The sequence below is a fragment of the Maylandia zebra genome, linkage group LG1, assembly GCF_041146795.1.
Source record: "Maylandia zebra isolate NMK-2024a linkage group LG1, Mzebra_GT3a, whole genome shotgun sequence".
Classification (NCBI taxonomy): domain Eukaryota; kingdom Metazoa; phylum Chordata; class Actinopteri; order Cichliformes; family Cichlidae; genus Maylandia; species Maylandia zebra.
This window is the reverse complement of record NC_135167.1, coordinates 18969414-18994527: the sequence shown is the minus strand read 5'-3', so window position 1 is coordinate 18994527 and position 25114 is coordinate 18969414. Positions and strand designations below refer to the sequence as shown.

Genomic DNA, 25114 nt, shown 5'->3' with positions numbered 1-25114 from the left:
TCAAATTTTTTTTTTCATTTGTAAACAAGATTTCTGGGAGGTTGAAAGAATCCTTCTGTGCTTTTATTGATTTATTGATTTATTTTAATATTGGTTCAATTTTAATATCACAGGAGTAAATAATTTTATTGGGTCAATGCATAAGTTACATATGTATAAAACAGGCTGCTTCACTGCCTGTTTAAAGTTCAGTGTATAAAAGACGGATGTGTCATACGGCACTAAAAAGTGAAGCCACTGGAGATGTGCCTCAAACCTGCGTTCTTTTTCGTGGCCAGCAGGGGGCGACCTTTCTGGTTTTAAACAGAAGCCCGGTTGCAGTGAACACTACAGCTCATTGATCTATGGCCTTACTTATTATTTGTTTTGTTTTTTTGTTGAAGTTGATACATAAGACATCTACAATATAACTCATGTTATAGATTATCCCTACAGGATAAAAAAAAAAAAACTATGATAAAGTAGGGTACGAGCTCTCTTTGGTCAGAACGTCAGAACACCTGAATGATGATGATGATGGTGAATTTGCTCCGCCTGACCAGCAGGTGGCGCCATAGAGACTGCATCCCTCTTTTATTTACAGTGTACACCGATCAGCTGCAAAATTATACCTAATATTGAGTTGGTACCAAAACAGCTCTGACCTGCCAGGGCATGAACTCCACTAGCCCACTGATGGCCACAACCATCAGGGAATAGTTTCAATGAAAAAGTGTACATGGTCTGCACCAACACTTATGTAGGTGTTACATGTCAAAGTAACATCCACATGGATGGTAGGACCCACGGTCTCCCAGCAGAACACTGTCCAAAGCATCATGCTGCCTCCACCAGCTTGCCTTCTTCCCATAGTGCATCCTGATGCCTGGTCTTTACCAGGTAAAAATGGACACACCTGCCCATCCACGTGTTGTAAAAGAAAACATGATTCATCAAACCAGGCCACCTTCCTATATTGCTCCATGGTTCGGTTCATTGTTGGGCATTTTGTTGGTGGACAGGAGTCAGCACGGGCACCTGGCTGTTCTGGTTATTCTGACTCCTTTCTATCAGAACCAGCTTGAACTTTCTGGCCAATTTGAGCTACAGTAGCTCGTCTGTTAGATCGGACCACAGGAGCCGGCCATTGTTCCACATAAGAGCTGCAGTTTTGAAGGCGCTCTGACCAAGTCACAATTTGGTCCTTCTCAAACTTGCTCAAATCCTTCTAACATCAACCTTGAGGTTTTCACTTGCTCCCAAATACATCCCGTACACTAACTCGCGCCGTGGTGACGAGAGAATCAGGTACAGCAATATGCAAGTAATGGAATGCAGCCAGTATGCAGAAAAAAGGTGCTGCTGACTTGGGATCAGCACTCTGTGCTCCTGAGGGCTTCACAAACACATTTTAGGTTCAGTTGCAGGCATATAGATGGCATGCACCATATCGCCATCTTGTGTCTGATTTATGAACTGCTGCTATCTCTTTAAAACACTTTCCGTTTGATTACAGTGTTGATTGGAAAATGAAAAATCTTAATCCTCAAATCGGTGTTTCCTGGTTGGTATATGGTATAATGAGATGGTGGTTATGCATGCCCTCGTATTCTGAGATCGACCATAGACAAAGTCACAAACGCGTTTCTCTCTTTGTTTCTCTCGATGTTACCTCAGGGCCCACAGACCGTCAGCCAGCAGGCCTCCGCCGGGAGGAGGACGACCCAAGCCTGCACCCAAACCCAAGCCCCAGGTGCCCCAGTGCAGAGCTTTGTACGCCTACGATGCTCAGGACACAGACGAGCTCAGCTTCAACGCTGACGACGTCATCGACATCATCAAAGAGGGTAAGCGCAGGGCGAAAAAGGCATTCAGGGGCTTATTTGTCATCTATTTTTCATGAGACGCTAATTTAGTCGTGTTTGTCGGCCAGATGTGTCCGGGTGGTGGACAGGACGCCTTCGTGGGAAGCAGGGACTTTTCCCCAACAACTACGTCACCAAGATCTAGGAGCTGCAGGTTTCACAGCACACGGAGGAGAGAACGCTTCATCCCAGCTGACCTTCTCAGAGGAAGGGGCGGAGCTTAGAAGCTTACAGTTGGAGAGAGAAGCACAATGAGACACTTCCTCCACTTTACTGCCTTAGAGTACACGAATGTAACTCCCGGTTACACCAGCAGACTAAAAGATCATCGAGCTTGAAATGAGGCTCTAAAGACAAAGAAGACTGTTTGACCCCAGGGTCTGATTTCTTTTCCCTTCACAGTCCCTCTGAGTACTGAACAAAACTATTTATTGTATTTATAGCTTCTGTGTTCTCCTTACTGTCATTTATATCTTGCTGAGGACTTTTAGCTCAAAACATTTTTGAAGCGCTGGAATGAAATCTGCTAAATCTGTGGGACCAGGCTGTGATTTTTACTCTCAACACGTTGTTTTGTTTAGCTTGTTTTAGATGAAGGTTTGATTGCCGAAGCAAACGTGGATGTGTCCGTGTCAAAAATGAAGTGACTGCTGTTTTACCAGGAAATATTTATTTTTGGTGCAAAACTGTAACTACTTTCCAGGAACACATATTCATTAAATCGCCACACTGTGATTTCTAATGATTAGAAATACCAAAGCAATACCCAAACCAGTCAAAGGGCAGTGTAGTAAAGTGGTTAATCACTATGTCTTTGCTTTTCTAGCACACCAGTATATTAGACTAACAGTAGAGGCCATGTATACTGTAACCTGAGCATGCTGTCTGCGGTCTATTAGCACTTTATTAGCACCGGTACTACCTTGGACACAGACATCGTTCATGCCACAGCCAGTAAGTCAAGTTGATGAAGGACAAGTTGCCAAGATAGCAATAAGTCGCTTTGGTAATTAATTTGTTTACATTAAATGTTAAAAACAGGCATTTTAGATCTGATTCTGTATATGTGTTCATATGTAGGAGGATGCCTGGTGCTGGTTAGAATTTAAATTAAATATTTTTTTGTTTTGTATTTTCTCTGAAGGATTTTAACATGCTGGTTTTCATCTGCCTTTGTTGCTCACAGATCTGCTTTATTTCCTGTTCCGCTCGGTGTGGTTACTATCACAGATCACGGTGAACGGATTATTGTTTCGTCAAGTGCACCGATTTGCTTTTAGGTGAATTTGTTGCCATTTTTCCCTGTGGCGCTGCAAACTATTTAACTTGTGCTCGACTGTTTCTGCACATCTTTTTGCACTGCTTTCATTACTTACACATTCCTTTTTTTCCCAAATAAAATAACCACATTATACTCTGGTCAGTGACAACTGCTGGGACTTCTGTCATAAAACCTCTGCATCATGAAATATAGTTTGAACAGATGGTGGAAAGTATCCTTGTGCAATACACAACAGTAGATCAGTCCTTTAATAAAGCATGTAATACTGCATATTTAACTGCTTTGGTTTGTTTTATTGTCAAAGAGGCTTTCATGTTGTTTACATCAAATTCTGACCCTGCCATCAGAATCTCACAGCAGATGTTTTTCCAATCTTCAGTTCTGTAAATATTTGGTGAACCTGTGCGATTTGAAGGCTGAGTTTCCTGTTCTTAGCTGACAGGAGTGACACCCACTCCTTAAGGTCAGACGTTTCTACATTCATAGATACTTTTCTTCATACTTTGGATTAGTTTGATTAGTTTTCACTTAATGATGCCTTTCTATCAGCACAAAGCAGTCTGGTCATCGAGACATTCTCTGGTGTCAACAAGGTATTTTCTGTAAATTTTAGAAATTGGTACTCAGACCTGGACCGTCTGTCACCAACATGCACGCCACATTCAAAGTCACCTAAATAACTTTTATTTTTCATTCTGATGCTCAGTTTGAAAGTCAGCAGGTCTCATCTTGGCCTTGTCCACATGCCTAAATGCACTGGGTGCTGCTATGTGTTTGGTGATTAGATATTTGCATTAATGAGCAGTTGAATGGTGTACCTAATGAAGACCTGGAGGGTAAATGTAGTGATGTGTATGCCTTTTTTAAAAGTAAATGTCTAAGCTGCAGATTTAACTGTTCAGTAATTTTTTTACCAAAATCTATGTTTAAATTGTGACTGTTTTCTAAAGATTGTCTCTCAGCCCAGCTTTACAGGTACAAGAGACTTTTACCTTGAAATAGTTTTACTCAGCTGAAACAGAAAAAAATGTATCTGTGCTGGCAGGAACATTTCCTACTTATGTCTTCTACATTGTTTTTATTGAGGAGGATCTGTCACACCCTCCACTGTGCAGCTGCACTCAGGGCCACAGCTTTGCTGGAAGACTGCGTTTCATTTCCACCTTGTGGCTACAATCGGTACTGCAACATTTTGAATAGTTGACCTTTAACATTTATGTTATCTGAGAAACGTCTTCTTTTATCGGTTGTGATAAATGCGTTTATCTTCTTTAGACACTAGTAGTTTTTAATCACATTCATTTTAACTATGGACCATTTCGAAAAACTGACTAGACTTGCTCAGTTTCTTCTGTCTTTTTGCTTTAACAAAATAACAATTTCCTAAATGGAATCACCTCACTCACCTGGTCCATAACAGACTTTCTAATTATTTATATCAACTTATTAAAACCAGAACAGCACTGATTAGAGAAAAATGATTGATTAAAATGATCTTACATTAATTTATTATTTGAAAATAGAAGTCCTTTTTAATAATACAATAAATAATGACAATAACGAGAAAGAATAAACTTGATATCATCTACATGTTCTCGATCTAAGGCTTTCTGAGATTACATATCACAAAAACGTCTGGAGGTCAAGCACTAGGAAAGTTTGGAAACTGCACATCTATTCTATCTATATCTATCGCATCAGATTAATATATAATGAGATTAGTAAAGAGTAAATGTGCCTGTAGTAATAGTGATCATTTTCTATATCTGACTGATTTTTGTACATTTGTGTATTTATTTAACCCAAAGATGAAGTTTGGGAAGTCAGGTCTGTAAATTTGTGCTTTTATGTTGGTTTTTCTCCAATATAAAAGATTTAAGCTTTTACATGATCTTTAAGCCAATGCAAATTTAATGACAGATAAGCATGTACTATGAAAGCCAGTGAGAAACTCGCATGTCTGATGAATCAGAAAAACGCCAAAGAAACGACACAATTAAGTTATCCAAGTTTATTAATATCATTTTTTAAAACTAATAGAAATCCCACAGAATATGATCCTGGTGCCTTTAAGTCAATGAATGCATGGCTACCTGCTTTAAGTACTGCATTTCAACACTCCATTCAAAATTGTAATTTTTCCGTTTTTACTATTCGTCAGAGTGGAAATACATGGCCTCAGCACACTGTCATATTCACTACGGTCCTCCTACCCTTTTCTCTCTTGTGCAAGTCTATGCGAGTGAGTTAGTCGACAGCATTAGTGTTTTTTTCTTTTCTTTTCTCAGCGGCCAAAGCAGACGCCGCTGCTCAACTACAGAGAGACAAAAAAGGGAGGGTGGGTGAAATGGTTCGACGTGTGAGAATAAACAGTAAATATTCATCTCCCATTGAGCTGTGTATTTCCCTCTGAGCACACACGCACGCGCGCACACATATACACACAGGAAATCAACGCCACTGCCAGTTTCAAATTGACAAAATGATCCCAGGTTGCGGGGTCGTGCGTCGACCTGAGATCACCTCACATAAACCTAGCGTCCGCAGGCCCGTCTGCAGGAAGGAACCCCAAACAGAATGAAGAAAAGATTCACAGCAGATCCCGACAATCGTTCGGTTTAGAAAGAACAGTCAAAGAGAGGGAGGTGACATTCTTTTTTCTTTGTCCTCTAAAATACATCGGATGGTGGCGGTAACGGTGTTGTAGTCAAAATGAAGGTGCTGGAAAACGGGGGAAGGGGCGGGTGGTGTAATCGTAGCAAAGCGTGTGCATATTCTGGGAGTGAGGTGAACATCTGAGTTTATTTCCACTCTAGAAATACTGGGTGTGCACTAATACAGCAGCTGATCTGTTAACATAGTTCCCTAGTTAGGAATGTCTTGATTTACTTAAAAAAAAAAGAAAAGAAAGGAAAGGAAAAAAAAAAACATCTCTCACTAACAATCCACATCTTCTAAACATAAACTAATCAATGATACAATGATTGGTAAAATGAATCCTGCAATGTTTGTTTTGTTTTTTGTTGTTTTTCTTTTTTTTTCCTTAACTGGAGGTTGACATTCTATTCTAGTAAAGCGAGGCATTGGGTTTACAGAAATGCATCTTTACTAGAGCAGCTATCCTCACCTGCAACTTGTTAGGCCGTTTCGAGCCCACGTTATATGTGCAAAGAAATGCATTGCGAGGAAACATGCAGAGAAACAGAACGCAAATGACACTTGAGGAAACGATCAAAAAAGCTACATAAAAGCTTTATAAATACAATAAAATCTTAAACCCTTAATGGAGAATTCTAGCTGTTGTAGTAACATGTGATAGCTGGCACTCTAGGCTCAATGCTTTTATTTTTTTCTCTGTCAGATGTCTTTTTTTTTTAATATCCTTGCAGTAGAGCTGCTGCAGGGGTAATTCATGCCATCTTTGGTTGACTGCAGTACTGAAGAGAAATTAATATGATCTCAAAATAAATTTTTAACAAAAGGGTTGTTAGAAAAGAAAAAGGGGGGAAAAAAAAAAACAGCATCAACTCTCAGCAGACAACTGCGCCTCAATGTCCACTCTGCAGATGGGGCACTTCTTATTGGTGAGGAGCCACTGATCCACACACAGCTGATGGAAGAGGTGCATACACGGTAGGCGTCTGGAGGGGAAACAGAGGAGAGAGACGTGAGACAAAGAAATAGATTAAGCAGGCTTTCCCTTTCCCTATCTTGTCTTCCTTCTCCCCAACCCGTCGCCCCTCCCTGAGCCTGGTTCTGCCGGAGGTTTCTTCCTGTTAAAAGGAAGTTTTTCCTTCCCACTGTTGCCAAAGTGCTTGTTCACAGGGGGCCATATGATTGTTGGGTTTTTCTCTGTATGTATTATTGTAAGGTCTACCTTAAAATATAAAGTGCCTTGTTGTGATTCGGCACTGTATAAATAAAATTGAATGGAATATTAACATGCATGATACAGCAGCACTGCCTGATCATGAGCTTAATTAAAATATAGTTTTGGGGTTTTTTTTAAAAATCCGATGAAAACGGCGAAACCTATTTCAAAAACAGAAACGATTGCACTACTTTGTCTACTAAAATCTTTGTTTATGGTCACGTGCAAAAGCCAGGAAATCTGTCTGTTTAAATCTATAAACTATATTAATATTATTCTGAATTCATGCATTTATACTCAAATAACTGAAAGTCAGAAATAAACATTCAACCACTAAAATATTTTTTCTGTTCAGGATGCAAGTAAATAACACATTTTAAAAACATTTTTTCTCATTTTGTAAAAATTTAACTTGATGGATAACAACAATAATTATAATTTAGCCTATTAAAAATATCTTTTTGATTAAAGAGCGTGTGAATATCAGTGAATTAACCATTACAGAAACAGAAATAATGATTTTGGTAATTACAGTTCTGTTTATTTGGCATAAATGTTATACTGAGTGGTGATATTAATAAACTTGCTAAGCACTATGTTACTGTTCAGCTATTTTAAATGATCACCAGTGCACCGAATCCACAGCTAACAACAGGCCCCAAAAACAAAGCTTTCAAAACCCAACATCTTTAGTTAATCAAAGACTGAAATTGTTGTTTTCTGTCACATTAAGTCTTAAACAGGAGCCACTGTTGTGAGTAAAATACAAGCTGTATCAAAACCACCGACTCCCAGCCGGGGCTACCCTAACCCAACAAAATCCAGTGGATAAGCTATACAAACATACAGCTGAGTTATTGGTACATTAAAATGTCATTAAGGTTAAATTAACATTAAAATGGCTCAAAAAGTGAATAAGTTGTATTCTGTAGAAGCTGCATAAAAACAGCTCAAATGAATGAAACTGCTGCATGCTGGTACCCTCAATGCAGAGATGGGTTTAAATACAACAACAGCTGAAAGAAGTCAGGAAATGGCTGAAATAGTGAGCTAACAGCTGTAACAGTTGTCCAGGGCGCACCCTGCCTCTCGACCTACGACAGCTGGGGATAGGCTCCAAAAAACAGAGTTAAGTATATTTTACAATGTCAGACACTGTCAATGAGGAAGTTTTTGATTTGACCGGATAAAAGTGCCTTTAAACACTTGAGTCCATCGTATAATTCATATATTTAAGTTTTCATCTGTATTCCTTACAAACAGAGCTGCCATCTGCTTTCTCCAATTAGGGAAACACTGATTTTAAAACACAGTTTAAATGTAAGAATAAAGACTAAATGTTGTTAGTGAGTAACAATAATTAAGGGATTCGCAATTTGTAGTGCACGGTAAAGAAAACAGAAAAACATTTAATTTTTCAGTTTCTCTTAAACCAACAGGGGGCAGAAAATCCTCTTTAAAAGAAATACTTGAGTGAGTGCCAAAACGCAGCACCATGAGGCTTGTAATTTTAAGGCTCTTTGGGATTTTCTGCTGATTACTTTAATGCCTCTGGGTCTTTCTTTTTTTTTTGACATCCTATGAGACAATGTGAAACGGCTAAACTACACCTGCTATCCCACCTGTCTCCGTCACACCCTTGAAAGCGTAATTGAACACACAAAACCGAGCGCGGCGAGCGGGACGAACACCCAGGAGGCGAGACATTTACCTGACATCCTCCCCCTCCTCCAGTATTGACAGGCAGATGGTGCATTTCTCCTCTGTGTCTTCATCTGCCCCCTCGTCTTCGTCTTGCTTACCGTGCAGCTTTCTCTGTTTGTGAGAAACGTTTGTTTTTGATGAGCAGTGTCGATCAACAACTGCTATTACAGATGGTTAAACAAAATCCTATGAATTCAAACACAAGCTACTCAATTAAAACACTGTAGTAAGATTAGAAGTATGTATTAAGTTTGTATTTAAAAAAAAAAAAAACAAGTGATATTTTTCCGATAAAGAGGTAACTATGTTTACAACAATACATTAGATTTGGGGACAGAGAGAATGGTCATTTTGTCCTGAAACAGAAAAATGTTTTTTAATCAAATCAAAATGATTCAAATCAAAGTAATTAGCCGAATTCCCTGGCCCCCAAGACTAACACTAACATCTACTGTACATGTGAGCAGAGACATGTTTCCAAATTGATTTGTTCATTATTTCTCACCGATTCTGGGTCTGCGTGCATATTTTTCCCAATAGATGCCCAAGCTTCAGGGGTTAACTGTTGGTCAATGTCTCTCTCCAACACCTTCTGTATTGGGTGGCAGGGTGTTAGATTGCTTATTTAGATACATTTGGAAACCTCTACGGAAACTTTGCCCCAACAGATATCGTCACAGCTGCAAATCTCTGGTAAAAGACACTACAGTGTTTTTCTAAATGCTGGCAAAACATCAGATGTTTGAAATGAGCACAAAAGACCACTGCGCACTCTGTCCCAGAGGCAACTGCAGCATACATTCACAACTATAGACAGCAGCTTCAAAATCTGTAAGCACATTATATATTTATTACAACACACACACTCTGACAGGTCCTCACCTTTTTGTACTTGTGTGGGTAAGTGCACCTCTCTATGGTTCCCTGAGAGGCTCCTCGGTTCACAGTCCCCAGTCTCTCCTCTAAATGCAGCAGGTCCTGATTGGAGGGGGAAAAAGCTGACATTTTCTGTACAAACTGACATTTTTCTTTATGGAGAGGCTTTACCAGCTGTTCGATTAATCAATTAAGCAGATAAAGCCTTTGACTAAATGGGTTTCCAAGTAGTCATCGAAAGTCAGATTAATATTTCTAAATCAAGCCAATGGTTTATGCAGTGTCAGCAGGACAGCTGTGGTTACCTACTGAGCCACTCACTGTGCTTGTTGGCTTGTTGAATTGCGTGACTTGGCAAATAAATTCAACTCACTGAGGCAGACGGCTCTGTGAGAAGAAGCTTTCACGTCACGGCTGACAGACACGTGTTCTGGGAGCAATTTTTTCAGGTTAAAGGTTGCTCATGAACATTTGGCCACACCGAGCTCAGAGGTCAATTCACCATTTTGAGACTGTGAGTTGGGGTTGCAGTGTGAGAAGCTCAAAACGGGAACTATTTTCTTTCTATTAAACCACATTCACCACCAAAGACGACGTGTACCGAGCTAACGTTACAGCTCGTTGTGAAGACGAGCGTTACAGCTACAGTTATGAAGACGCTATTGATCTTTACATCCTACCCCGATGTCACAAGTATGAACCTGCCAAAGTTAGACGCACTCCTTTTTCTTGCGGTGATGTGGTTGATGGGTACAGTTTTCTTCAGCAGAAAGAAAACAATTCCTATATGAAAAAATGCCAACGTTTGTGGAATTTTCTGAGCAATCATGTGATGATTGCGTGGACATGACGCCACTGGTGAATTTTTCAAATGTACTTATTTGGTGTTTCAGGCCAAATAAGGCAACTGGGATTGAGTTCCTTTTATATTCAATAGGAGGGAAACATTTTAGATAACACTGCAAAACTCAGACTAAAATAATCTGCAGTGAGGTCCATAATTTGTTGCACAACGAAGTGGTTTTTGTAATTTAGCTGCTAAGATTGGATTTTAAAAATCAAACAATCAATATGCCACTGATATGTAGACTTCAACCTTTAAGCTGAGGGGTTTTATGATCATTTTAGATGAACCGTTTAAGAATTACAGCAAATTTTATACCAGCTGGTTTGGTCACTTCTAAAGTTCCTTACACCAATGTGGTCCAGTCTTAAATAGAATGAATTCTCTGACCACCTCAACAACCCCAAAAGATCACAGATAGCATTACCGTCTATAATCAACAGATGCTTTCATGAATATAAATACATGTAGGGTTTGGAACAAAGTGCAAACCACTGGTTACAGGAAGAACAGATCAGAAAACACTGCTTATAGAGTTCTGGGGAGAGAAAAAAACTTGTGTACACGTGTATATATAAATATATATGGACAAGACGAAACAAACGAAAATTAACTTGTACTATGGGTAACGATCAAACTACATCATCTGTCAAACCTGAGGCAATGTTATGACACGGGCAAATATAGCTGCCAATGGAACCGGGTTACCAACGATGTGACTGCTGATAAAAGCAGCAGAATTGTGAAGTACAGGGCAACACATTCTGCTCAGATTAAGACAAATGCTACCAAGCTAATCAGATAAAAAAAACATATTTATCAACGTGTCAGAGCACTCCTTACATTGTGGTACATCTTATCTCCTGACAAACACTGAAGGTGGCAGCAATAAAGGGCTGGTAGACTGTCTCAAATTAACCAACAAGGCATTTGATGATGTCCACAAGTTCATCCAGGAATTGAAAACTAATGAATATAAATTTATGTTATTTCATCAAAAAACAAATTTTCAGATGCTGAAAATGTGGGACAATCACAAACTGTGATGCCGTTTGATTTAAAATCCACTGTGGTGGTGTAAAGAGGCAAAACTACAACACTTAAGGACCTAAATGTAGATGTGCAACAGGCCTCAGTGAATCTGATTTTGGTTAATCTGTCTCTTTAATAACCCTGCACTGTTTATTAAACGCTAAAAACTTTCCTTGCACAAACTTCCACTAAAACACCGTCTCCCTTCTTTTTCCTGCGACAGCAGCATTCATCTGATTCCAGCGTGCATTTTCAATAAAAACAAACCAACACTGACGCCATGACAGGATCACAATAATGCTGAGTCATGCGGAGATGAGTCAAGCCATTTTAAAATTTATAGTAACAGACAACCGTGATGAATGAAACAGTAACTCGTACTCGTGTTTTGACCCAACTGTCCTCAGGCTTATACATTTACAAACAGTACTCACCTCATAATTTCTTCCGAAGCCAGTAATTCTAGATGAGATGTACCTAATGTGCGGGTAGGTCACTTCAGATATGCCAGTGTGCTGCAGGGGAGGAAGTTTCATTAAGTTTAGCCTTAAAATACAAGGAATGCAGTCAGTCACACTGTAATGTGGTCCATGAAGGGTGTTGTGTCAGCTTAGCTTTATTAAAAATAAACAAAACCAACATGTGCTGCTGCCATTTCTAAAACTGAAGCCAAGTTTCAACAAAATAATGTAATTAATTAAAAACTTCTGAAAATGCAGGCACTGCATATGTGTAATGATAAAGGTCACAGATGATAGATTCCTTAATATAATAATAACATCACAACTGTCGGCTATATTTGCGCAGGATGAGAGTCGAGGATTTTTTTGGATTTGTTGAGTGTGCACTCGAAATGGTTGATGAGCCACTATTAATTGCTAATGAATTATTCATGGGTTCACTAAACCATCCTTGAAATAACTGATGTTATAAATAAGGAGCAAACTCCATTAATCGCAGCCAAACTCCATATAAAAGTGATTCATTTTCATGTATGCTAATGGATGCCTGTGTGCTGAGGGTTTCTCACCATGAAGGGGATGGGGAAGTGGTGCAGTCTTGGGGGAGGGTGGTAGTGTGGCAGGTGGGAGTGCAGGTGCCCTGAAGGGAACGGGGCTACGGCTTCGATGCCGAGCTCCCTGTTGACACAAGGCGGTGAGTCATTATTACATCAAACCACATCAATCCAAATAATCATGTAAGTGCAGTCACATTAAATATCTATAATACTGTTTCTAAAGGGTACTTCACTTCATGGGCATTCAGTTTATTTAACATAGAAAAATAACTTCAGTTTGTGACATGATAGGAAAGACTAAAAAAAATAAATAAGTTGTGACACTGAGATGGGTCTCCATGTTTCTTCTTTGCTTTCTTTTTGGTAGTTATGAAATCTAGGAATCACTGGATTAGCTAGTATGAAACTTACACATTACACACATTACACTCCTGATGATACTGACCATGCTGTTCTCTGCTCAGGCTGGCGAGGATGGGAAGACATAGTTTGTGGCACATGAATGTGGTGCCCATGGCCGTAGTTGGGGTGCATTCTGTGGGGGTGTGGAGGAGGACGCTCGTGTGCTCGTCTGGAAAGACAGGAAAATACATGTTCAGCAAAGAAAAGCCATCAATTATGTAAGTTTAGCCTGCACTGGTACTCACGTGGGGTGCTGCATCATCCTGCGCCTCTGAACCTCCATCCTATACATGTGCGGCAGGGTCTGGTGGTCCGCAGGGAGATGTTGGGCCAGCTGGGCACTTGAATTAGTGAGGTGGTGGGTGGACAGAGACGGGGGAGGGGCGGGCGGCACGGCGTGGCCTGGCGGGTGGGATGACAGAGGTGCATGAAAGGTGTGGGGAATGAGAAATTCACCTTGTGCTGGGGTCTGAGGTGTAAGCTGGGGGTTCCCATGGGAATGAGGACAGGCGGAAGAGGACTGATGATGCAGTGAACGTGTTAGAGGGCCATCTGGGTTTGACAAGAGATAAAGGGGAAAAGTTAAGACTGTCAAATTATGCAAGGATCTTCGTGTTAAAAAAAAAAAAAAAGAACAAATAAATGCAGATATCTTCCGTTTCCAACCTACTCCAATCACAAGTCTAATAGTTGATGGAAAATTATCACTTTAAAATAAAATTATATATACCCAGTATGGCAGAAAGGTTCAGCTTCTCATCTGTCTAAAACAAGATATTTAGCTCCCTACAGTTTTCTTATCGGCTCGCCCTCAAAATCAGTTTGAATACGAGGTTGCTATGGAGCTACTGCGCTCGCAACCAGCAAAGGACATCCCGTGTCTATGACCTATCAAGCCAAGGGACTAAAACCTTTTTAAAGTCAACTATTTAAAACATTGTGAGGCCTGAGCCTTGGACTCATGGGATTTACTTGTTCACATGCTGACCTCACCATTCGAAACTTTTGCTATGTTTAATACAAGCACCAGTTATCCATCCACTTTCTGCCACTCAAGCAGGTCCAGATTGCAGGGTCAGCAGTCTAAGATGAGACACCCAGCCCTCCCTCAGCCCAGCCCTCCCCCAGTTCTTGTGGTGTGGGTGGAGACCAAGACATTCCCAAGTTAGCTGAGATATGAAATCTCTCTAGCATTTCCTTGGTCTGCCCCCGGGCCTCCGTCATTTGAAAGGTCAAATACCTGGACCAAGTGGCTCCTTTCTGTGTGGAGGAGTAGCTGCTCTAATCTGAGCTCCTCACCCTATCACTAAAAAGAAATCCATACAATTTGGAGTAGATCATTTCCACTGCTTACATCTTATATCTCATTCTTTCAGTCACTACCCAGAGCTACCTATAGGTGAGAATAAGAACGACCCCTGAACTGACGGTTCTGTCTCTTTACTATAAAAGACTGGTATAGCATTAGGATTGTTTTAACAGTACATTTTAGAATATTATATATGACAGAAAATAAGAAAAAACCCATTATAGGTCCTCTTGGGGCCTTGCCCGTTTCCTGTTTTGAATTTGAATTTGTTAATATTTGTCCACACTGCACTGAAACAGGGAGGGTGGACAAGTAAGGGAAAGGTAAGGAGAGGCACCAGTGACTCTAAATTTTCACGACATCCCCACCAAGAATCCTCATCGCATTGCTTCAGACTAACCAGATACTGGAAAATTCTGAGTAGCAAATTAAGTTTCTCAGCACTGAGCACATTAACCTGTTAGCCAGCACTAGTGTCTGTGAGCGAGCATTGGTTAGTATTATTGCATTGCAAATCTGTTTTCATAGGCAGCAGCAAACATTCAAAATGCATTTTCAAAAGTTTAAAAAGTCTGATGTAATGTACTGCGTTGTACTCACAAGTTGGGTGCATGTAATGTCTGCAGGGCTGGGGCTGTGTTTGCGGCTGGGGCTGAGCCACCATAGGGGAGTTGAATGAGTCCACCACACTTGGCTGACTGGGCCCAGGGGTGGGCTGGGAAACATAAGCAGGGGGCCGTGAGGTGGAACCTGGGCAGCAAGGGTCAAAGGCTGAAGTGCTGCCATGGAAACTCGCCCCGCTGTTTCCACTGCTCCGAACGCTGCTGTTGCTCAGGTCCACTGGCAAAGTTTGCTATGAAAGGAAGACAGACATTTCAGAAAGAATTGGGACCAAATCTGCAGAACACTGAGCTCGTCTTTCTGAGTGAAAAAAAAAACCCATCAGGAACCTCTACTTAGTTTTTTCTCCCTCAGTCTCTAACTACAGTGCTGTGAGGAAGTGTTTGAATCCTTAATGACTTCTTTTTTCACATTTTTGTCACACATGTCAATGAAACTTCATTTAAGACAAAGACAAATCAAGTAAATACAAAAAGCAGTTTATAAGATGGTGATTTTGTAGCAAAAGAAATTGCCCCCTAAATCTAATAATTGGTTGTGCCACTCTTAACAGCAACAATTGCCATAAAGTGCTTGCGGCAACTGGCACAGAGTCTTTCAGATCGCCGTGAAGGAACTTTGGTCCGCTCTTCTTTGCAGAATTGTTTTAATTCGGCCACACTGGAGGGTTTTCGTGCATGAACAGTCTGTTTAAGGTCACGCCACAACATCTGAATCAGATTTACGTCCACTCTTTGAGTGGGCCATTCCAAAACCTTCATTTTGTTTTTGTTTCTTCAGCCATTCAGAGGTGGAGTTGCTGGTGTGTTTCTGATCATTATTATGTGTGTTGTTTTTGGTCAGCAGTGGTTTTGCCTTGGAATCCTCACATAAATGCCATTTTTTAACAACTCTCCTTCTTATTGCTGAATCATGAACTCTGACCTTAACTGAAACAAGTGAGGCCCGCAGTTCTAGTTGATTCCAGGGAAGGTTCACCACTGTTCCAAATTTTCTACACGTGTGGACTCAAGTGAACCCTCACTGTAGTTTACTTGAGTCGCAAAGCCTTAAAAATGTCTCTGTAACCCTTTCCAGGCTGAGAGATGTAAATGTAAATCATATGTTCTTGAGATGCTTTGGCGTGACCTTAAACAGGCCGTTCATGCTGGAAAACTCTCCATCGTGGCTGAATTAAAACAAACGGGCCAAAATTCACACCAATGTGAAACACTCACTTCCAGTTATCACAAATACTTGATTGCAATTCTTGCTGCCAATGGTGGCATAACCAGTTATTAGGGTTGAGGGGCAATACGTTTTTTACACGGGGTCACACCTGAAAAGCATTTTATGGACATAAAATGATGATAAACAAAAATTCTGTATTGACTTATTTTTGAGAAGTACTAAAATGTGTTTGAGGATCCGAAGCATAAAACAGACACAAGACAAATATGCAAAATGAAACAAAACGACTAACAAATCAGAAAGGGGGCAAGTAGTTTTTCGCAGCACTGTAAATAAAACATTAATGATCACATTCACTGATTGATTCCAAATGCATCATGAAGCTTTGACAAAAACAGGCTCAGAAGTTGTCGTGGAATAAAATAATAACAAAAAATCCTCTCACTTCATTCACCCTGCACTCTACTGAAGGTTATGGATACTGTAGGGATATAACGAGTCCTCATGACAGAGTGAGTACAGCTGTTCTGTGTTTCCAAACACCTGTCAGATAATCTCTATAAATGCCTGGAATGAGGCAAAGAATGAAGCAACAATGAAGGTAGCTAAAAGCCTCTAACCTGACTACTGTAACTCCCCATTACTCAGACTACATCATTGCTCTTCAACATAAGGGTGATTCAGTATTTGGGGCAGTTCTTTGCTGACAATATACATTTGGATAAATATTTAACTTAATAAATTATTTTTTCCTTAGCTCTGATCTTCCCTTAGCTCCACTTAAAATATCTCTGGGGTGCCAGGATTTCTTCATGCAAGAAAATAAACCTTAGTGGTCACGAAAACCTGGTTTGTGTGGAATCAGCGTATGCTTATACTGCCTCGCTAACAGCTATGAATCAATAAATATTGTACAAACAGCCATACTTGGTCATGGTAGTGGGCTGCGTTGCTGCTACTACTGCTGTTGCTGCTGCTGCTGACTCCGGCGCAGGGGGCGGGCAGAGCACTGGGTCGCACCACGGGGCATATCGGCTCCGGAAAAAGCATGGTGCCTGGGGGCTGCGGTGCTGGGTGGTGGGCATGATGGAGAAAGTGTTGAGTGTTGCTGTGGCTGTGCTGAGAGCTGCTGGTCTGCTGAGGGGACGACGCCTGCAAGCAACTTGGATGGGAGTGGCTCAGGGGCAGGTGACCAGGGGAGGGGCCTCCGCATGGTGAGTGCTGCTGACAACAGGATGGGAGCCTAGGCATGGCCACGCCTGCATTTTCTCCTGTTGTACCTGACAAACCTGGTCTGTTGTCATCTGATGAGAGAAAGATATATGAGAATTATTTTTCTTTTTAAAAATGCTTTTACAGGGCAGACAATATCACAGAGGACCACACAATACAGACTAATTAGAAATTGGCCACTAAAAAGAATTGATTTTTTAAACACAAGATGTCTCCAGACAACAGTTGAAAAGAAACTGCCTGCTGCAGCAATGTCAACATGCTGTGTCCTGTCTTACCCTCTGGACCTGTGCGAGCAGAGCCACTTGGCCTCTGTGTGTGCATACTTTCAGGTGTTGAACCTGGGCAGCTAGTGGAAGGGCCTGGGGCATCATTGAGCTCTGAGGTAGAGGCTTGATGGGATGATGATGATGATGAGGACGACCTGACTGTTTGAGGCTGAATCCCGCCAGAGGTTGTTGGCACAACTGAGAGATCTGTGGATTAAAAAAAAAAACAAAATCAAATGGTAATCAGAAAAGATTATGTCACCAGAATAAAAACCAGCTGACTTTTGTCAGTTGAGTTATTGATCAGAAGTAGGGTGGGAATCGGGAAGTTCAGTTCCTTGGAAGTGTTAGCCTGCTTGCCTATCAATCCCCTTTATCGACTTCACTTGTGCTACAATCAGCTGATTTCAGTTTGCAGGAGGACGAAGATAGTGGCACAGTCTACAGTGTGGTTATGACATTACTTTTATTTTTATTACACAAAAGCATGGGAGCGCAAAGTGCAAAATCCATCCATTACAGAAACAAATGAATTAGACTTGTAACAGAACTTTGGCTCTTTGCAAGCAACTCCACAGGCAGTATGCTAATGCTAAGTTAGCTAGAACACAGACTGATGATAAAGCTGAGTGAATGCCCAGCAGCCAGACCGTGTACTTTAACAGGTAACAAGCAGATGAGGAGTTGGGCTGCTGTGGCGATTTATTTTGTGCTGTCGGCTTTGTGTAAATAATAAGAGAAATATCATATGTGTGTCCTCATTAGGATAGGGATTCGTGTTGGTGTGTGGAACCTATAGGTTTATATTGTTAACTGGTAATTGTCAGACGGTCTGTTTCAGGTCATTTTATAGAAAAATGTGAAAGTAATGTTAACGAATAGTAGTAATAATTAATTACTCCAAGGATAAAGACATTAAGTAATGTACAGCATTACGTTTAAGACAAGTGTTCTGTGTAATAGGTAATAATTACTTTTTTGAGTAATGAGCCCAATAATGATCACAACAAAGAGGGGAAACACCTCCAGCGTGCAACATTTGACCACACAGCACGCTATTAATTTCTAGGAATGCAATGTCTTTGATATGCTGCTTAGAAATCTTGGCCACTCTCAAAGCAGAGCCAGAGAGAACTTGATGAGAATCGATAAGGAATCGAATCAATAACTGATATCGATTATGGAATCGGAATCGCTTATTTCTTATCGATTCCCAAGCACGATTATGTGTGGAGGAGACACTGTGGTATTTGTGCACACTGGTAATGTCTGCCATACCATAGTGTCTGCAGAGGCTTAGCAGCCAAGTAGAAGAGCAGACCTTATTAGCATTCCAGTGTGTAAATACCATCTGCTTTTCATATTCACAAATTAATTTCCCTCTTTCTCCTAAGAAATGCAAATGCTCTAATACTGCGTGAGGCACCATTTTGCTACCCATCACAGGCGCAGGCTGATACAGAGAATGACATCCAGGCTAAGAGACAAATACCAATACAAAGCAATGTAACAGAAAATAAAGTGCGAGATACGAATACACTGAAAAGAAATGCAACCTTACTGGTTTAGGTTAATGTTGTCACAGAACCATACAAAGCTGAGTATGAACTAGAATGACACTAAAATTTAAGTCAATTTAATAAATAATTAGCCAATTCTGTTACTAATTGTACGTTTTTTGGTAAAATATCGCTTTTGGTTCCACTCAACATTAGATCTTTGTCTGCTTACTTTACATCTCATATCTAAATTTAAAACACTCCAGAGATGTGCATGTGGCTTAAATTAAAGTTCTGTAACAACTTGACAATTAAATCCAGTATTTTTGAGTATTTTTAAGTTTAATTTTAAATGTTTTTTCCTTGTATATATTTTAGTCTTAGTTTTATCTTTCACAGTTGTAGACTGTGACAAATAAGTTACTACAACTCTCGCACAGCTTGCATGAAAAGTACATTAGCTGAGTCAGTAAGACCCAAGTTAAAACATCGCTTAGTAATCTTTTAACCAGGCTTTGTTGAAACGAGTTCTGTGTTACCATCTTCATCAACCGTGAGGTCCACCACCTCCCCAGCATTCTGCCGCAGCGGTTGGATAACAGTGGAGAGCCTGTGACGTCCACGTGGCTCCTGGAGGCGATTCTGGGAGCAACTATTACCCCACATTCGGCCAAGACCCCCCACTGAGCGTGACCTGCAGAAAATAGACACATTGAAAAAAGGGGAGAAAGAAAAAGAGACTGTTACAACATGCTGGAGTTCAGGACCACCGGGACTATTCTCACAGCTCACTGAAGCATTTGCTTTACAAGAGCCAGACCAGTTCATTTCCAGGCCAGCAGATGCTGCTGCTGCAAAAGTGGATGAGGAAGTAAAAGTGAGCAGATCTGACAGAAGGACTTTGTGTAATGGCTTGTTTTGCTGCAGCATCTAAAACAGTGCATGGTAGGCTAGGGATGTGTGTGACTAGTCAGTGATACGTTTAAATGTTAGTACTCTGCTAATATAAATAATGGTCAATGCCTTTTAACTGCTAAGCAACCATCCACCACTAGTTAGCAACAGCCCCTATGACTCTGTGGCAGTAAGCTGTAAATGAGCATGCTGGAAAGTAAAACAGATGACAAGCCCTGCAACCAGCGCAGTTCTGTTATACTTTGATCTGCAGCCTGTGGTGGCGTAAAGTGGCATATCACCACCAGAGCAACACAGAACCACAGTCTGCACACGTGTGTGGACCTGCAGAGAAAGAATTACAGCTGGTGCTGCTAAGATAAGCCACACTTGACAAACTAGTCTCCTGTCTTTGTAAAATATTTAACATCATCCATTAGGTTGTGTAGTTTTGCATTCTTTTTTTGTTCTGCACTAATTGTTTTGTTTGAAACTTTAATAATTTACTTAGTAAATTAGTCGCTAAATAAAAAAACCCCAAAAAACAAAAACAATACAAAAAATTGACTTTTAGAATCTGCAGACTTGTTCTGCAATCAGCCTTGCATCTAAATATTCCCATCGTCTCCAACCACCTTTCGTTTTCCTCGAATTAAGTCAAACGCTGTGCTGCTCTTGCCCCACCTTTAGCCCATTTTCTTATCTTTCTTTTAATTTTCTCTCTCCAAGGCTCCGGTCGCTCTACCCCATGGCCTCTGAGACTCAAATGAGAGGCCAGGGAGTAGCCACATTTCCCTCCACAGCACTGTAAATCTAGGTGATCAGAGGGAGGAGGGCATGACCTCAAGGGACAAGAGTCAAGAGACTAAATGGGAGTGCCGTAAAGCTTGATGCCATGGAGCTCTGCAGCTAGGGAATTTCACTGTGGCTAAATGAGAGATTAAAAACAGGAATACAGAGCAGCAGAGGGAAGGAAGCAACAGCACAGTCTCAGTAACCCTGATGTGACCAGCTCAGAGATTCCTACTGATTGATACATATACATCAGACATCAATATGTTACTGATTAAGTCATTGTTAGATTGACCCTTTTCCTTTTTTTTTAACCCATTTTAAGGAGCAAACTGGGGGCAAAAACTTGACTTCTGCCTGGCTTCACAAATGAGTCAATCCTCAGAGACTCAGATGTTAAAACGCTGAGCTTCAGCCATTAAATAAACTTGTTTACAGTCTGGTACAAAAATAGATTTGCTCTCTATTGATAAATTTGCCCTTTGTGGCAAATGGCATCTAGGGGTGAGGCCACTTGTTGTCTACTATGTTTCACTCTGGCCAATTCAAATCACTGAACTGAACCTCTGGGCCACATTTGTGGTGTTGGTGACTTTATGAAAAAGCATTTTTTAAATGGAATTATTTGATACATAGCATGGCTTACAGTGAGTTAGAACCATCTTAATGAGTCAGTGGCTCTGTTTTTGGTTAAATCTGGTATTTCCTTAATCTGCTTACCAGGCACTAACTAGCAGGTAAATGTGTCTGTGTGATACCAACACAGAGTTTATGCACACAGCTTGCTAACAATACTAGCTATGATTAGCTCGTAACTTAGCACCTCACTCTCTTAAGTCTTAATGTGTTCAAGTCTGGCTCCAAATAAAGCATGGTGATAACCAAAAGCTTACACAGGCAGAGTCCAGTGTGTGAAGTCTTTTGTATACAGAGTATCCTCCTGAAAAAGTGGCGCAATCTCATCACGTTACTATGAAGGAACTTTTCTGCAGCCTGAATATTGAACTGCTAACTGTTGGAATGCATCCATATTAGTTGCCAAGGGAATTCGTCATTGCTGTTTGAATAAACACTGACTGGAATCTGCTATTGGCTCATGCAGAGTTCATCCAAATCGCTGTGGCAATGAATAATGGTCACCCTGGACATACTGCGGAACACTTTGTACAACATCTGTTTGAGCTCAGGATGTATGCAGAACACAATGCAAAGACCTGCATCCTCATATTTAGATTTTATGGTATTCAGCTCTTCATTTTTTGCATTTTCGTTTTAACCGAGTCCCATTTTGAACATCAGTTTTAACCCTAGAAGCTTTTTTAATCTGGTATGTTTTGGCTACTGGAACACACTAATTTTCTAACTTTTGGGGAAATTAAATTATTTCTCATGTTTTCCTTTTAACACAGAGAAAACAGAGAGAGATCACATGAATTGGAGGCCTTTGCTGTAAACGTCCCAAAATCCTTCTCTTTGTTTTAGCCAAATGATGTACTTGTGACTTCTAAGGGTATTTCCCTGATCTTGTCCGAGCAGATTACAAAACCAAATAGAAACTAGAACAACTGAGTAGAATAGGAAGAATGGACTTACTCACACCAAAGAAAGAAGTGAGCAAATACTGCAATCTTTTTTTCCTTTTACCTTGTTAAGTCATTGTCACGAATGAGGTTTTGTTTTGTATTTTAAAAATAATAATAGGATTTACCACTCTGGGATCACCGGAAGAAATATTAAGACAGACTTGAGTCCAATGAACACTCATGGTAAGCCCTGAAAGCTGGTGAAATAACCAAACTACCAAATACCTTAAACCTATGGAAGTGTTACTGATGAAAACTAATGTTATTTAAAAAGCAAAAGTGTTTACTGCACTGTATAAAGTTAACTAGTAAATAAAAAGCATTATTATTCCTCATTTCACTTTTAGTGCCTGCATGTTTTACTTTAATACTTTAAAGATGAATATGTAACGTTTTGAACTGGCTAACTAAGAAACAAACTAATTAAGAGATGGCTTTGATTTCATTGCTTAAATGTAACAGAGCAAACGCTTTGTGCTGAGGGGGATTCCCACTAGCTCATACTGTCCTCGTCCAAATCAGCTTCCTCTGGGACGTACTGCACAATGCAACAATAGAGGAGGAAGCTTATTAAACTTCATACTTCACACATTGCTAACAAACACTTGTTCCTCACCACTGAACACACAGCAGTGAGGGTGGCATCTGTGGGTGGAGGGAGTGGGAGTGGGGGTGAGGGGAGGGGTGTACATGGTGGTTGTACTGGGGTCTAATTGGCCAGCATCCTCAGCTCAGGGTTGATCCCAAGGAGCAGGGCTTGCCACTAGGGATGGGCTCCTAATTAAGCAGCCCTGGGATTATTTTGTAAATATCTGTTTACCACTATGACCCCTTGAGTGTGGCAGCAAAGAGCAAAACAGTACATTGTAAATATGAACACTGTGGGAATGGGTGGCTTGGCAATGTCGAGGCTGTGCCAAACCAAAGTGTTGAGAGACACAAACCCCAGGGAGCTGAGGTTCTGTGCACTGCGGCAATGTAAACTGCTGGGACTGATGCTATGGGCAGCTAAGGCTGGGAGGTTGGGAGTTTAAAGGTTGGGAGGGGATCATAAAAGGCCAACAGCACTGTGTAAGAGAGAATAAACAATGTGAGGCATTAAGCTTTGCCCTGACAGCAGTATTGGCTGTGTATTCATAATTTAGGCCTTCCAACTCTAAACACAGAGTAGAAAACTTTCAGGAATCCTGCAGAAAAATGTAGCACGCACATAACGCTCACAGAGAGTCTCGTGATATTCACTGCCCTAATATGCATATACTGAGCTGATTAGCAGAATCAGGGCAGGGACTCATCAAGGGCTTTTTTTTTTTTTTTTAAATTGATCCATGTCAGCTACATAATCCTTGTTTATTGTAACTCACTGTGCTCTGGGTGAACCAGCTGCCAAACGCAGCCCACAGTGCACTGCTAAAACACTGGAATTTTCTCCTGACGCACGGCTTTACAGGCGAGTCAACTGCATGAACGAATAAATAACTGCCAGCCGTTCAAATTCATGATGAGAACACTGACAGCAAGTCAAATGACCAATCTGAGAGGCAGTGGGTTAAAAATGGAAACACTTTACTTAATTTTTTTAGCGTTTTTTCCCCACTTATGTCAAAAGTGCTGCTGTTGGTTTAAACCTGAATTTGGAGTGCCACATTTTGCACAAGCTGGGAGTGAAGAGAGGCTGTCCAACCCTGTATGGTTTTACTTATCAGGCTATTTATTATGTTATCTTCAGCTTTTACACTGCATTCCAGTCTTTTTGACTGGTTTTGGCTGCTCTAAGACTGTTTCTCTCCGTTTTCAGAATAAAAAGTATATCTATGTGTAGTGAGACTTAGGAAACCCACTCTTCTGCCTACAGAAGTTGTTTTCATGCAAATGCATCACACACAATTAAATAAATCACATCAGAAGCAGCCAATCACCCAAAATACCAAGAAAAAGTCACGATACAATATGTATGTGGGTTTTCATACTTCTGAATATCGTGCCTGTACTAATATAAACTGCATGTGAACATATAAATTAGACCACTGGCAGTGTGAACAAAGATTTCACTGCTCATTCTCCTGGCCTTTGATTCTCCGCCCTTCTGCTCTGCTGCTGCCCATCCCCCTTACAGCAGAGCTCATCTCTACATTCTCTAATGAGACAGGACATCTTTGAAAGTGAGGAAAACAGGCAGACAGGCCATGACATCGCAGGCTGGGTATACTCACTTCCAGGAACTATTTTTCATATATTACTGATAGACTAATGTGAAAGGTAGGAACAGGAAAAATATGGTTAAAGACAGAAAGCCAAAGGAGACAGATGGAGGTTAACACAGAGGGAGAGGTTTGTGAACTGAGCTGCATAATCGCCTGCATGAGGAGACAAGAAGTTATATGAGAAGAGAGAGAAAAGATTCATTGGGTGAGGAAAATGGAGGTGGGTGTAGTGGAATACAACTTCTCTAAACACACTGCTCTCAAATGTCTGTCTCTAACTAGCATCCATATCAAAAAGACTTGAGCATTATATACAGTGATATGGCAGCCATGATACCAATCAGGCTATGCAATGTATACAGTGTTTCCCTAAATACGGACTTTACTTGTGTGAGATGCCCAGGTATATCAAAAGTAGGATAAGTATATTCTGCATGTCATTTTAGCAGTTTCTTTATTAGTGAGTAATTCTGTTAGCTGGCACTGCTGTGGCGGTCCTTGATATCATTTAGCTGTCTCTCCAGAAAGTCTATTACGCAGTTGTGCACAGTCCAACCAGCCTTGTGCATGCCGTCGTTCTGCTGTGGAGAACCACTCTAAACAACAACAAAAAGGTACAGAACTGGTTCATGTGCTGCAATGCTGAGCCCAAGAGGCTGCAGAGCAA

General features: G+C 40.7%; 2 protein-coding genes across 10 annotated transcripts in view; one reads left to right on the top strand and one right to left on the bottom strand.

Annotated features, from left to right (window-relative positions):
* Positions 1-3396, top strand: part of myo1ea (myosin IEa) — a 48682-nt gene extending 45286 nt beyond the window's left edge. For all 3 annotated transcript variants that reach the window (XM_012917028.4, XM_004543092.6, XM_076882786.1), the window contains 2 exons: positions 1657-1826; positions 1913-3396. In XM_012917028.4, the coding sequence (XP_012772482.1) occupies positions 1657-1826; positions 1913-1989 (247 nt within the window). In that variant the 3' untranslated portion in view covers positions 1990-3396. The remainder of the gene's footprint in view (positions 1-1656; positions 1827-1912) is intronic.
* A 1726-nt stretch (positions 3397-5122) lies between these two features.
* Positions 5123-25114, bottom strand: part of rnf111 (ring finger protein 111) — a 33242-nt gene continuing 13250 nt past the window's right edge. For 6 of the 7 annotated variants that reach the window (XM_012916975.2, XM_012916974.2, XM_012916976.2 and 3 more), the window contains 12 exons: positions 19514-19668; positions 17485-17682; positions 16901-17277; positions 14783-15035; positions 13119-13425; positions 12917-13042; positions 12484-12592; positions 11888-11968; positions 9584-9679; positions 9207-9293; positions 8709-8812; positions 5123-6767 (listed from right to left, as the gene is read on the bottom strand). In XM_012916975.2, coding sequence (XP_012772429.1) covers positions 6650-6767; positions 8709-8812; positions 9207-9293; positions 9584-9679; positions 11888-11968; positions 12484-12592; positions 12917-13042; positions 13119-13425; positions 14783-15035; positions 16901-17277; positions 17485-17682; positions 19514-19668 — 2011 coding nt within the window. In that variant the 3' untranslated portion in view covers positions 5123-6649. The remainder of the gene's footprint in view (positions 6768-8708; positions 8813-9206; positions 9294-9583; positions 9680-11887; positions 11969-12483; positions 12593-12916; positions 13043-13118; positions 13426-14782; positions 15036-16900; positions 17278-17484; positions 17683-19513; positions 19669-25114) is intronic. The other variant, XM_012916978.2, reaches the window with a different exon arrangement.